Source organism: Hyperolius riggenbachi, chromosome 10 (assembly GCF_040937935.1).
Source record: "Hyperolius riggenbachi isolate aHypRig1 chromosome 10, aHypRig1.pri, whole genome shotgun sequence".
Classification (NCBI taxonomy): domain Eukaryota; kingdom Metazoa; phylum Chordata; class Amphibia; order Anura; family Hyperoliidae; genus Hyperolius; species Hyperolius riggenbachi.
In genome coordinates, this window is record NC_090655.1 from 238,451,076 (window position 1) to 238,465,511 (window position 14,436).

The 14,436-nt window shown below is 41.6% G+C and overlaps 1 protein-coding gene across 2 annotated transcripts in view; it reads left to right on the forward strand.

Annotated features, from left to right (window-relative positions):
• LOC137534977 (uncharacterized) overlaps positions 1–14,436 on the forward strand; it is a 90,485-nt gene that overhangs the window by 70,961 nt on the left and 5,088 nt on the right. Inside the window, exons 3-8 of one of the 2 annotated variants that reach the window (XM_068256732.1) lie at positions 4,975–5,145; positions 5,275–5,353; positions 5,475–5,572; positions 5,689–6,253; positions 10,170–10,267; positions 10,391–10,520. The exons of the other annotated variant lie outside the window; for it this stretch is intronic. Of the exons in view, the coding sequence (XP_068112833.1) occupies positions 4,975–5,145; positions 5,275–5,353; positions 5,475–5,572; positions 5,689–6,253; positions 10,170–10,267; positions 10,391–10,520 (1,141 nt within the window). The remainder of the gene's footprint in view (positions 1–4,974; positions 5,146–5,274; positions 5,354–5,474; positions 5,573–5,688; positions 6,254–10,169; positions 10,268–10,390; positions 10,521–14,436) is intronic. 2 annotated transcript variants of the gene reach the window in all.

The following is a 14,436-nucleotide window of genomic DNA, read 5'->3' on the forward strand; positions in this document are numbered from 1 at the left end:
CTAGCTCAATGGGATCTGTGGTTGCAAAAAATTACAGGCGTGTTAACAGAGAGGAGCCACGCCTACACAGCCATACACTGTCCTCTATGGCAAGTTGCAAAATATGATGGGTAGCAAAATTTTTCACTACACCGGCTCTCAGTTTTAAGAGCCGATGCCTCAGCCGCCCCACACAGCTCTGATTTTTGCTGTGTAATAATGGGCGCTGAGGCATGCTGGGAGATGTAGTCCTTCTCTTGCAGCTTGTAGGAGTGAATGGGGCGGAGCAGAGCAGTAGCAGGAGGGATTTCCCCAGTCAGCGAAGCAGTCTGGAGTTGTCATGGAGACGGGGGCGGGGCTTTTCCTCCGATTCTGAGTGGTGTCCTGTGAGCCGTAAGAGCCGGCTCTTTAATGGGAGCCGATTCAGAAGAGCCGATTCTCCGAGAAGAGCCGGAATTCCCATCACTAGTGAGGAGGAGAGCTGTAATGCAGGGGAAGGAAGGGGAGGAGCCACAGACAGGAAGTTATGGAGAAGGAAGTAGAGAGTAGACTTTGCTGGTGCTGGCAACAGAGGAGGTAATCATTATTTCGTATTTACATATCGCTGACATCTTCCCTAGTGCTGTAACGAGTATATGAGAGAGAACTTTATTGTAAATTATTATATGCAGATATCATAGTACCGGAAGGATTAATATACCCTGTAACACTCTTTTGTCTCTTCCTCATCACCAGCTGCTGCTACATATACACTGTACAGAGACTACTGATCCCTTCCCATCATCTCTGCACCACAGGAGCGTACACTCTAATGTCTCCACCACAGTCACACATTATTATTATACATTTATATAGCTTTGACATATTCCACAGTGCTGTACAGATATCACTGATCCCTTCCCATCATCTCTGCACCACAGGAGCTTACATTCTAATGTTCTCACCACACTCACATACTATTATTAATGTACATTTTTATAGCTCTAACATATTCCACAGTGCTGTACAGAGATCACTGATCCCTTCCCATCAGTCTCTGCATTAGAGGAGCTTACACTCTAATGTCCTCACCACAGTCACACAATTATTATTATAATAATACATTTATATAGCTCTGACATATCCCACAGCGCTGTACAGAGATCACTGATTCATTACCATCCGTCTCTGAACCAGAGAAGCTTACACTCCAATGTCCTCACCACAGTCACACACTAATATTATTATTACATATTAATATAGTTCTGGTGTATTCCACAGCTCTGCACAGAGATCACTGATTCATTACCATCCGTCTCTGAACCAGAGAAGCTTACACTCCAATGTCCTCACCACAGTCACACACTAATATTATTATTACATATTAATATAGTTCTGGTGTATTCCACAGCTCTGCACAGAGATCACTGATCCATTCCCATCCGTCTCTGCACCAGAGGAGCTTACACTCTAATGTCCTCATCACAGTCTCACACACTATTATTATTATACATTTCTACAGCTCTGACATATTCCACAGTTCTATACAGAGATCACTGATTCATTCCCATCATCTCTGCACCAGAGGAGCTTGCACTCTAAATGGTCGCACCACATTAACAAAGGGGATCTGAAGTGAAAATAAACTTATGAGACAGTGGGCCATATGCAATTCACTTTTTCACCTGACTTTTCTCCTAGGAGATAATTTTTCATCTTCAATTTAAAATAACTTTCCAGTACTTTTCAACTAAAAAAGTACCAAAAAGTAGTTGGAAAAGTACTATCAAATGTATTTTGACTATTCTCTTGCTTTTTGGTGGCTTAAATGTAATTTTATTGACAAGTGTAAAAATATAACCTAGGAGAAAACTCAGGAGAAAAAGTTAATTGCATATGGGCCCGTGAATTGTATGTGTAGCACAGCTTATGCAGGGAACACACGATACATTTTTTTTCAGCTTGATTCTCCACTTGATTGATTTACCACTCGATTCTTCACTCGATTCTCTTATCTTCTACTCGTTTTTCTTATCTTTTTTTCCATTCACGTCTATGAGAAATCGAGCGGTAAAACAATCGAGTGGAATATCTGACATGCCGGAATTTGTCAATTGAACGCATCCGTCGTGCAGGAAAACGAAACGTGTGTTCCCAGCATTAGAAACAGAGCATTAATAGCAAAGATATGAGTCTCATATTGTTTCCAGGGTGGGAAGAGATAAGAAACTTCAGTTATTATCTATGCAGTAGAGCTTCCCTGAGCTCTCTGATCAAACTCTGATCAAACTAACAGTGCTATTGGGAAGTGCTGTTCTGAAGGACCTACACATCAAAGAAACGGTGAACAAATAAGATTTTAGGCAGAAACGCTTCTTCAAACCGCAAAAATGCTGCAGGAGCCACGTTTGCGGTTTGATAAAAACCTCAAATCACTGGTGTGCACCATCCCATTGAAATACATTAGCCAAGCGTTTCCACCGGCGGAAGCGGTTTGGAAAACGCTACAAAAACCGCTCAGTGTGCACCAGGCCTTACTGCAGAGAAGTTCAAAGGGTTATTAGCTCTGCTTTGTTACATAGTTTAAAATGCAGAGTGTAGTGTATACATTGCAAATATTAGAGAAAGATGCAATTTTAAGTGAAAAAAAAACAAAACTATGGCTTCAATTCATCAAGCATTACCGCAATGCTGAAAACCGCTGACTTTGCGGAGCACTTTAGAAAATGTTAATTCATCAAAGATGTTACCGCATGAAAAACTGAAATTACAGAGCAATGAGATAAATTACCGCCTTGTGCGGTGATTATCTTCACACATGTCAGTAAAATGGAAGCAAATGTCAATTCATCAAGGTTACAGCATTCGCTAACACATTCGGTGATTATCTCCAGCTCTCCCCTGTCAAATGCCTTTCTGTGGATGTCCTCATGATTGACAGGAGCAGGCAGCCAATAGAAACAGCCCCTGTTCTCCTGCAAGTGCTGCTGATAGGTCACACAGGCTTCTCCAGTGAAACCGGCCCCCAGGCAGTGAGCAGAGAGAACGGGACAAGATATTTTCCAGGTTCCCTTTGGTGGTGTAACCCTTTGAGTCCCTGTTTGAAAATGCAAAGTTGTTAGTTGTGAAATCAACAAGCATGGCATTTGTAATGTCTCTGGGAAGTTAATCTAAGTTGTGGCAATTAGGTAAAATGTTAAGAAAGACTGATGGACAGATTCAGAGCAGCAGAGGCTGTATAAAAAACAGTAAATATAAGAAATGTTTACATCTAAAGGGATGTCGGGATGCCGTCTATTGTAAGGTAGCTTGTAACAACACAGAGACACTCCCAAGCTGCTCTGCTGTTATCCAACAGCCTTTGATGAATTGAAGCCTAGTAGTTCGGTAACTTAACGGAACTTCTACAGCACATGTGCAAATATTGATGAATTAGCACAGTGAAGTGTAAAAAAACGAATGCGGTATTTTAAGGACTGGGATTTTGTTATCGAACACCCTTTGATGAATTGAAGCCTATATAACTAAAAATAAAAATATGAGACTCTTTTCTTTGCTACTTATGTTCTATAAATTATCTGTACTTCACATTTCATTCATTATATCATAATATCATACTTTTTTTTTTTTTCGCTTCAGTGTCTCTTTAAGATGGGCATTCTGGGAGTTGTAGTTTTACAATGCTACCTATCTAAACGAAGGTCTTATATATTTCTGCTATATATGGCAGCCTCATTGTTTTGGACCATAAAGTCATAACTAATGTTGCAGTAGTTGTTCTTTGTGAAATGTATTATTTGTGAAGCTAACACTGTCCTGCTGGCCTATCTCCTGTATATCCGTGGTGTGCAGTATGTGACTTGAGACTCCTATCAATCCTTATCAAATGTTGTTGTCTATTTTTTCCCTGTTTAAATCATCAGTGGGTTTCATTGCTGTCTGTGCCACTACAAAGCTATGTTACACACTTGCACTGCCCTTCGAAGACATAACAGCAAAAGCTGTTTAGGTGATACCTTTAATGACTAACTGTACAATATTTCTTTGCAAGCTTTTGAAACTTTAAGCTTCTTCTTCAGGCATGATACAGATCTTGGTCTGAACCTTGTGATTTAATGCAGCAGTTATCATGTGGGTGTCTCATCGGGTGATGCAAAAGTGTGCATGTAGCTGGAAGTGTTAGTGGTTTTATAGCTGACTGTCTATCACTGGCAAGCTATGGTGCATATTTGTACTGGCCTTGTGGTGTAATGCATCAGTTGTCATGTGGGTGTCTCATCGGGTGTCCTCACCACAGTCACACACTATTATTATTATTATTATACATTTATATAGCTGTGACATATTCCACGGTGATATACAGAAATCACTGATCCATTCCCATCAGTCTCTGCACCCGAGGAGCTTACACTCTAATCTCCTCGCCATATTATTATCTATCTATCTATCTATCTATCTATATATATATATATATATATATAAACAGGCAATTGTTTCAGAGACAAATTACAAATCCTGACGGGTGTTTTATGGAACGGCATCCGCTTCTTCAGAGGTAAGTAGTAACTTCAGCTGTGCTGCACATTGCCTGATACAAAGTCACTGAAGTACAGAAAATGGGTATAAAACTTGATAGATGACAGTTTCATCAGTGGTTCCTACATAGGTGTCGCCAGAATAGTAACCTGGGACTCCTCCTCTGTATCTCCAAGTGCAGAAAAGTGTGTGGCTTCCTGATCTATGATTTGTCCACCTATTCCTTATTATCGCATTACAGGGAAAGGTCTTTCCAATAAATCACATGACCACATCACTGAGGATGGAGGACTGGAGTCACATGACTGAGAGGATATTAGACTTCACCCTGGAGATCATCCAACTGGTGACCGGAGAGGTGAGGAGGATTCTGGGAAGTTTATATGACATCACTCTTATCTCTATTGATACAGCTCACTGGAGAGGTGAGGAGGATTCTGGGAATGTACAAAGTGACTATTACTGTATATGTTTGTACAGAATTATAAAATAGTGAAGGAGACATCTGGTGAACTACTGACACCCTGCAGCCATCGCCATGGACCATCCACCATCACAGGGTGGCCACCTCACTCCCTGATATCTGAGAGAAAGAATGCGAAGAAGATTGTAGAAATCATCAACAAGATGATGGAGCTGCTGACAGGAAAGGTGAGCAGTGCTGGGGATTATAGGACATTATCCAGCAACAGCAGGGCATGTGCATGTATGGTAACTGTATCACTGTGTATTCATTTTCCTATAAGGTGTCAGAATGTCTCTGTCTATTTCTCCATGCAGGACTGGCAATACCTAGATGTACCCAAGGAGTTTTATACGGACACCTTAATAGAAAATCAGCTGCCAATTGCATCACCGGGTAAGAGGAGACTTTCACTTCTTGTAGAGGAGAGAGCAGTAAGAAGGGTCCACCTAGATTCCCCATCATCTGATAATCACAAAGAGACAATGTATACAGTCAGTGTGTGTATTTTTTATAGATGGTGCCAATAACGGAAACCGACTAGAGAGATATACAGGTCCTCTTTATCCCCGGGATTGTCCACAGGAAGATCACACCACCCCCCACTATTATCAGGTAGATTTAACTGAGAGACTGAAACTCTCCAAACTTTGTAGAAAAGGTGTTTCATGTGATCTCAGATTATTATTGCTTACAACTCAAAATATTATTTTCTTTGACTTTGTTTTTAGGGTAACAAACCAGCTGAATTGAAAGTGTATATTGAAGAGGAAGGAGAAACTGATATGAAGTCTGAACATCAGACTATGGAAGAAGGTGAAATGACAATTAAAGAAGAAGAGACTTATGTGAGGAGTGATCAGCACTCTATGGAGAGGGGTGACATGATGGAGACAAGTAAAGAGAAAGAAGAGACGTATGTGAGGAGTGATCAGCAGACTATGGAGGGGGGTGACATGATGAGGACAAGTAAAGAAGAAGAAGAAAAGTGTGTGAGGAGTGATCAGCAGTGTATGAAGGAGGGTGACATGATGAGGACAATTAAAAAGGAAGAAGAAGAGACGTATGTGAGGAGTGATCAGCAGTCTATGGAGGAGGCTGACATGATGAAGATAAGTAAAGAAGGAGAAGAGACATATGTGAGGAGTGATCTGCAGTCTATGGAGGAGGGTGACATGAGGACAATTAAAAAGGAACAAGAAGAGAGGTATGTGAGGAGTGATCAGCAGTCTATGGAGGAGGGTGACATGATGGGGACAAGTAAAGAAGAGGAATCTTCCCTGGACATCAGCACAGGTGAAGTAATGAACAGATAATTCTGAAATTGTTTACATTACCATCTGATGAGACTGAATAATTGTTAGATGAGAAAGGATTAAGGGCCCTTTCACACTGAGGCGGTGCAGTGCATCAAGCTGACGCACTGCTACTGCACTCCAATGAAACCTTATGGGGAAAAACACATTACTTGCGCCACGGAGGGCCGGAAGTCCTCAATCTGCCGCGTTACAAAACTACGTTACCGCGCATACTTGTGTCGCTCTGCGTCGCACGGAAAGTCGTGTAAGTCTATGGGGAAGCATTGTTTTAAAAATAATGGCGGTACGGTGCGCATGCGCAGAAGCGTATTTATACAATGCGTTTCCGTACACTTCCGTATTTCAAACACAGGGAGTTACTGCAACCGTATGTAACTTCCTGTTCGGTCGGATGCTAGAAGGAGAATATCATGTACTAACGCCGTATTCCCTGAATACTTTGGTGGTGCGGCAAGCTCGCCGCATCACTGTTTGTAGTGTGGAACCGGCTTAAAGGGCAGCCGAGGTGACATGTGACATGATGAAATAACATGTGTATGTACAGTGCCAAGCACACAAATGACTATGCTGTGTTCCTTTTTTTTCTTTCTCTGTCTGGAAAAGTTTAACATCAGGCATGTAAGTCACAGTTTCTGCCCGGGTCGGACTGGGTTAGACTGTAGCATAACATTCACTGATAAGTAACTGCAGCCATAAAACACTTTCCTGTCAGTAAATGGCTTCTGAGAGCACGAAACCGATAATAAAGGGTCAATAGTTTATAGATTTGAGCTCTGGCATACTTTAATGAAAGTGTAATTGAGCAGAGACAAGGAAACACTAACATCCTAAAAACTAGATTTGAATGTAAACTAAAACTGAGATATCTAAAAAAGTCATTTTTAGGAGAAGGATAAATACATTTGTTTATCTCATCAGTTTATTTTCACCTTGGATGTCCTTTAAGGGTAGGGCTACTGAGATGTAAAGTGAAGCAGCCTCAATAGATGAATGTTTCAGGAAATTGTTAGGCATCAGGGGGATTGGGATAGCCCAGACAAGGCTACGGGGTGTAGACAGATTAGGCAGTGCTGGTGAAGGGAGAAGAGCAACAATTTTCAAAATGTTTAACCACTTTCCCCCCGCCCGTACGAATTTCTCCGTCCCTTTTTCCATCCTTTAACCCCCAGGGACGGAGAAATCCGTACTTTGCGCACTCCCGCCGCTGTCCGCGCTCCCGCTCGTAAACACGCCGCCCGCCGCTAGTAAACACGCCGCCGCCCGCTCGCCCGGAGATCAATAAACGGGAAAATCCATTCCCGTTCGTTGATCTAAGCCCCGCAATGATCCGCTGCTCTCCGATGGGCAGCGCGATCATTGTGATCTTACCCAGCCTCCAAGTACTTCCTCCAAGCTTCCGGAAGGAAGCTTGGAGGTCGCATTAAAACAAAAAGTTACTGTGGCCATCTTGTGGCCAAATAGTAAACTACACCCTACACATTTTTCACATACAAATAAATTACTTTTACACAAAAAATTAACTCATTACCTCCCACACTCCCAATTTTTTTTTTTTGTAATTAAAAAAAAATAAAAAAATGTACAATAAAAAAAAATACATAAATAGTTACCTTAGGGACTGAACTTTTTAAATATTTATGTCAGGAGGGTACAACACTGTTACTTTATAAACTATGGGCTTGTAATTAGGGATGGACGTAAAACTGAAAAAAATGCACCTTTATTTCCAAATAAAATATTGGCGCCAAACATTGTGATAGGGACAATTTTATAACAGTTTTATAACCGGGACAAAAGGGCTAATACATTTCATGGGTTTTAATTACAGTAGCATGCATTAATTAAAAACTATAATGGCCGAAAACTGAAAAATAATTAATTTTTTCCCAGATTTTTCCTATTTTCCCATTAAAACACATTTAGAATAAAATAATTCTTGGCATAATGTCCCACCTAAAGAAAGCCTAATTAGTGGTGGAAAAAACAAGATATAGATCGTTTAATTGTGATAAGTAATGATAAAGTTATAGACGAATGAATGGAAGGAGCGCTGAAAGGTGAAAATTGCTCTGGTGGTCAGGGGGTAAACCCCCTCAGTGGTGAAGTGGTTAAGTTAAATGAAACTGTGCCTCTCGGGATGCTTATAATTTAACCACTACCCCACTGCAATTTCCCCTTAAAAACCGGAGCGATTTTCGCACATCATGCTTCTCCCATGTATTCGCCAATAACTTTATTGCTACTTATCACACAGAAATAGTCTATCCGTTTTTTTTTTTTTTTGCTGCAAATTAGGCTGTCATTTTGCTAAGAATTATTTATTTTATATGCATTTTAAAGGAAACAATAAAAAAAATGAAAAAAATAATTTATCAGGTTTCAGCCATTATAGATTTAAATAAAATGTGCTATGATAGATAAAATCCACACGCTTTATTTTTCCATTTGTCCCGGGTTATTCAAATCTTTAAATTGGGTCCCTAGTATAATGTATGTCAACAATATTTTATTTGCAAATAACGGTATATATTTTTTTTCCATTCTGTTTCTTTATACTATATCGATAATTACAAGCCCTAATTTGCAAAAATTAAAGTGATAAAATCTTATGACATACATCTTTTTTTAAAAAAATGTTTAAGATATGTATATGTATTTGTGTGTAATTTTACTTTTTGGCCACTAGATGTCCCTACACTATCCTGTGTTCTGAACAACATATAAAAGGCCCATCTCCATTCCTCAGTATAACATCATAGTACCAACAAATGAGGAGAAGATACTGTACACAATATGAAAGGCCCATCTCCATTCCTCAGTATAACATCATAGTACCAACAAATGAGGAGGAGACACTGTACACCATATGAAAGGTCCATCTCCATTCCTCAGTATAACATTATAGTACCAACAAATGAGGAGGAGATACTGTACACAATATGAAAGACCCATCTCCATTCCTCAGTATAACATCATAGCACCAACAAATGATGAGGGGATACTGTACACCATATGAAAGGTCCATCTCCATTCCTCAGTATAACATCATAGCACTAACAGATGAGTAGATACTGTACATCATATGAAAGGCCCATCTCCATTCCTCTGTATAGCATCATAGTACCAACAAATGAGGAGATACTGTACACCATATGAAAGGCCCATCTCCATTCCTCTGTATAACATCATAGTACCAACAAATGAGGAGATACTGTACACCATATGAAAGGCCCATCTCCATTCCTCAGTATAACATCATAGTACCAACAAATGAGGAGGAGATACTGTACATCATATGAAAGGCCCATCTGCATTCCTCAGTATAACACCATAGTACCAACAAATGAGGTGGAGATACTGTACACCATATGAAAGGCCCGTCTCCATTCCTCAGTATAACACCATAGTACCAACAAATGAGGAGGAGATACTGCACACCATATGAAAGGCACATCTCCATTCCTCAGTATAGCATCATAGTACCAACAAATGAGGAGGAGATACTGCACACCATATGAAAGGCACATCTCCATTCCTCAGTATAGCATCATAGCACCAACAAATGATGAGGGGATACTGTACACCATATGAAAGGCCCATCTCCATTCCTCAGTATAACATCATAGTACCAACAAATGAGGAGGAGATACTGTACACCATATGAAAGGCACATCTCCATTCCTCAGTGTAACACCATAGTGCCAACAAATGAGGAGATACTGTACACGATATGAAAGGCCCATCTCCATTCCTCAGTATAACATCATAGTGCCAACAAATGACGAAGAGATAAGCCCAGGTTTGTTGAATCCCTTTTTCTACCCTCACTGCAGATGCATGGAGATGTTTGATAATCAGGCTAAATGTAGTCAGTCAGTGTGTGTTTCCTACAGATGGATGCCATAACAGAAACCCACCAGAGAGAAGTACAGGTCCTCTTTATTTCCGCAATTGTGCACAGGAAGATCACAACTATGCGCTGCAATATCAGGTAGGTGGATCTGATGGTTTACAACACTGTTTCAAATCTCTGAAATGATAATCTACTATAGAGTCTCAATTCATTAATTCTAATGTGTGAAATGTATTTTCTTCTATGATTTTGTGTGTTTAGGCTGAAGAACTGACTGATTTGAAAGTTGAGGTTAAAGAAGAAGAAGAGGAGACAGAAGTGACGGGTGGCCGGCAGTGTATGGAGGAGGGGGACATGATGGTGACCAGTGAATTAGGAATGCCAGTTTCAGGTGAAGAAATAACCTTACCTGAGCTATTCTATGCGGACACTGAGATCCTCTCCATCCCCTCATTAGTTATAAGCTGCTCGCCATTAGTATGAATTATCCTTTAGTCTGGTTTGGTAGATGATGAGCCTCATTTGCAGCAGAGGTAATGTGGCCTAATCATGATATAGTTATTTAGCTGTCGGACTGGGAGCTGGTAAAGCTGGGGAAATCCACTTGCTGTCCAAGCAGCAGTAATCAGGTGTTGCTGCTCACAGTGAAGACTTTCTGTAGGGTTTCTGCTGCTTGGCCAGCAGGTGGATTTCCTCAGTTTTTCCATCTACCTGTCCAACACTGTGTGCAAAGCATGCTGGGATCATGCAAGTCAGAATACCGGGGAGAACACAACATCCGTCACCCCACTTCTCATCCCCTCCCTTCCTTCATCCCACAGACAGTCACACTTTCCTCTGCTGCACTCACCACTGACATGTGAAACACAACATGAACATAAGAGTTTAGTAAGGACCACCCACATGTGTATTACACCCTCCCATGCTATCTGCAGTGTCACATGACCAGCAGCGCTCCTGTGTGCTTTATAGCATAGTGATTCCCATACAGTCCAGTGTCTCCAGACCAGCCTGGAAGGTGTTTTGTATTGTTAGGCAGCCGTGATTACTTTGTATGAAGGTTCAGAAACCTGTGCAGCATGTGGCTACAGAGGACACGGGTCCATCAGAAGCTCCACACCAATATCTCTCTGGCTGCCAGCTCGATGCAAAAGTAGATCCAACCTCACTGTGGAAGGAAATCAATTTATCTGTATTTCTGTAACTCTCTCTCTGTTTTCTCTCCCATTCACTTTCACAATTTCCCCTCTGTTTAGCTATACTCCTTCCCTTTCCTTCTCAGCTTTCTACATACTACAACATTCCCACCTCCATCTCCACCACTTTCATCTCTGCCTGTATATGGTACAAGTCTTGCAACTCCATACCAACTTCTCTTTTTACCACCTGTCTTCACCATGTCTGCTTCTACAAACTTTGTCTCCATCATCTCTAATTCTGCAACTTGTGTATCCACAAGATCTCTCTCCACCACCTTTGTCTCCACCAACTTTCATTCTACCTATGTCTCCACCAGTGTGCCGTCTACTACCTCTGTCTCTACTAACTTCTACTGCCAACCCTGTTTCCACCAGCTCTCCTTCTACCACGTTTGTCTCCAATGTCTCTTTTTCTAACGTCTCTGTTTCCACTAAGTCCTTCTACCACCTCCATTTCCACCAACTCTCCCTCTACCAGCTCTGTATTGACCAACTCTCCTTCTACTACGTCTTTCTCCACCAGCTCTCCTTCTACATCCTCTGTCTCCACAAGCTCTCCCTCTACCACCTCTCTCTCCACCTGCTCTCCTTTTAACACCAACTGTCCTTCTGCTACCAATGTTTCCACCAGCTCTCCTACCTCATATTTCTGTCTTCACCAACTCCTTCCACCACATCTGTCTCCACCAACTTTCCTTATACCACCTCTGAATTGACCAACTCTCCTTCTACCACCTCTGTCTCCACCAGCTCTCCCTCTACTACCTCTCTCTTCAGCAGATCTACTTCTACCACATCTTTCTCCACTGACTCTCCTACCATCTCTGTCTCCACCACCTCTCCTTCTACCACCTGTTTCATCTCCAACTCTCCCTCTACCACCTATGTCTCCATCAACTCTCCTACCATCTCTGTCTCCACCAACTCCTTTTACCACTTCTGTCTCCACTAGCTCTCCTTCTACTACCTGTCCCTCCAGCAACTCTCCTTCTAACACCTCTCTCTCAAGCAACTCTCCTGCTACCACCTCTGTCTCCACCAACTTTCCTTCTAGCACCTCTGTCTCCACCCGGTCTCTCTTTGTCGCCACCAGCTCTCATTCTACCACCTGTATTACCCTCCAACTCTCCTTCTACTAACTCTGTCTCCACAAGCTCTCCTTCTACTTTTTCTCTCTCCACCTGCTCTCCTTCTACCACCTGCATCATCACCAACTCTCCTTCACCTCTGTCTCCACCAACAATCCCTGTACCACCTTGGTCTTAACCAACTCTACTTCTACCTCTTACAGAATGTTTCCACCAGCTTTCCTTCTACCACCTTTGTCTCCACCAAATTTCCTTCTATCACCTCTGTCTCCACTGGCTCTCCTCCTAACATCCGTCTCCACTGGCTCTCCTCCTAACATCCGTCTCCACCAACTCCTTCCACCACATCTTTCTCCACCAGCTCACATTCTACCACCTATCTCCATCAGCTCTCTTTCTACCACTTTTGTCTTCATCAACCCTCCTCTTAACACCTTGGTCTCCACCAACTCTCCTTTCACAACCTTTGTTTCCACCAACTGTCCTTTCTCTACCTCTTTTTCCACCAACTCTGCTTCTGCCACCTCTGTCTCCACCAATTCTCCTTCTACCACATCTGTCCCCACCAATTCTTCTACCACCTCTATCTCCACCAGCTCTTGTATCACTCCATTTCTCCTTCTAACACCTCTGTTTCCACTAACTCTCCTTCTACAACCTGTATCACCGCTAATTCTCCTACCTCCTCTGTGTCCACCAACTCTTCTTCTACCACTTGGGCCTTCATTCTCCTTCTACCACCTCTGTTGCTACAAACTTTCCTTCTGTCACCTCTGTCTCCACCAGCTTTCCTTCTACCACCTCTTCCTCTACCACTTCTATCTCTACCAGCTCCCCTTCTACCTCCTCCATCTCTACCATCTATTATGCCAAATTATACCATTATCTTTAGTCTTCACTTATGCTATATTTTCCCAACTTCCCTACTCTTCACTTACAGTCTCAAGCCGATCATTAACAATAAAATTGTCTGGATGATTGATCTTCTGATTTGATCATAATATCGGTTGCTTGGGCCCACTAACGGAAGGAATGCTGCTAACCAATCTGATCAAATTGAGGGAATCGATTTGCAAACTAGACCGGTTCCATTAATCTAATGAAGTTGCATAACAGTTTTCCTTCCGTTTGTGATCCTGAATGATTGTTTCCGATATTGTGATTAAATCGGTCGATCAAACGTCCAGATAATTGTATCATGAATGACTATATTAAAAGTCAAATTGAATAGTGTAAGGCCTTTTTTAAAGGACAACTGAAGTGAGAAGAATATGGAGGCTTATGTATTTCCTTTTAAACAGTACCAGTTGCTTGGCAGCCCTGCTGATCTATTTGGCTTCAGGTGAGTCTGAATAACACCAGAAATAAGTATGCAGCTAACCTTGTCTGATCTGACAATACTGTCAGAAACACCTGATCTGCTGCATGCTTGTTCAGGGCCTATGGCTAAAAGTATTAGAGGCAGAGGATCAACAGGCTAGCCAGGAAACTGGTATAGCTTAAAAGGAAATAAATATGGCAGCCTCCTTGTCCCTCTCACTTCAGTTGTCCTTTACGTCTAGAGAATAATGCAGCATTTGTGGCACAAGGGACATTTGTGTTTTTAGTAAGCCTTTGAGTCATCATGTGTGGGGACTTATCAGCCTTGATTCGTGTATATATACAGTGCTGCCCATAATTATTCATATCCCTGGCAAATTTTGACTTCAAAGTTACTTTTATCCAACCAGCAAGTAGTTTTTTTGATGGGAAATGACCTAGGTGTCTCCCAAAAGATAAGACGATGTACGAGAGGCATTATTGTGGAAAAAAACATTCCTCAGTTTTTATTTAAATTTGAGCAAAAAGTGTCCAGTCCAAAATTATTCATACCTTTCACAAACTGTCACAGTCTGTAGGAAAATCCAAAGTTCTATACCATTCCAAATAGTCCAAGCTGTTCTAAAGCATCCTAATTACCCTGATTATTAGGGAGCTGTTTTAATCAATTCAACAGGTGAAAAACAGCAGCTCTCTGCAG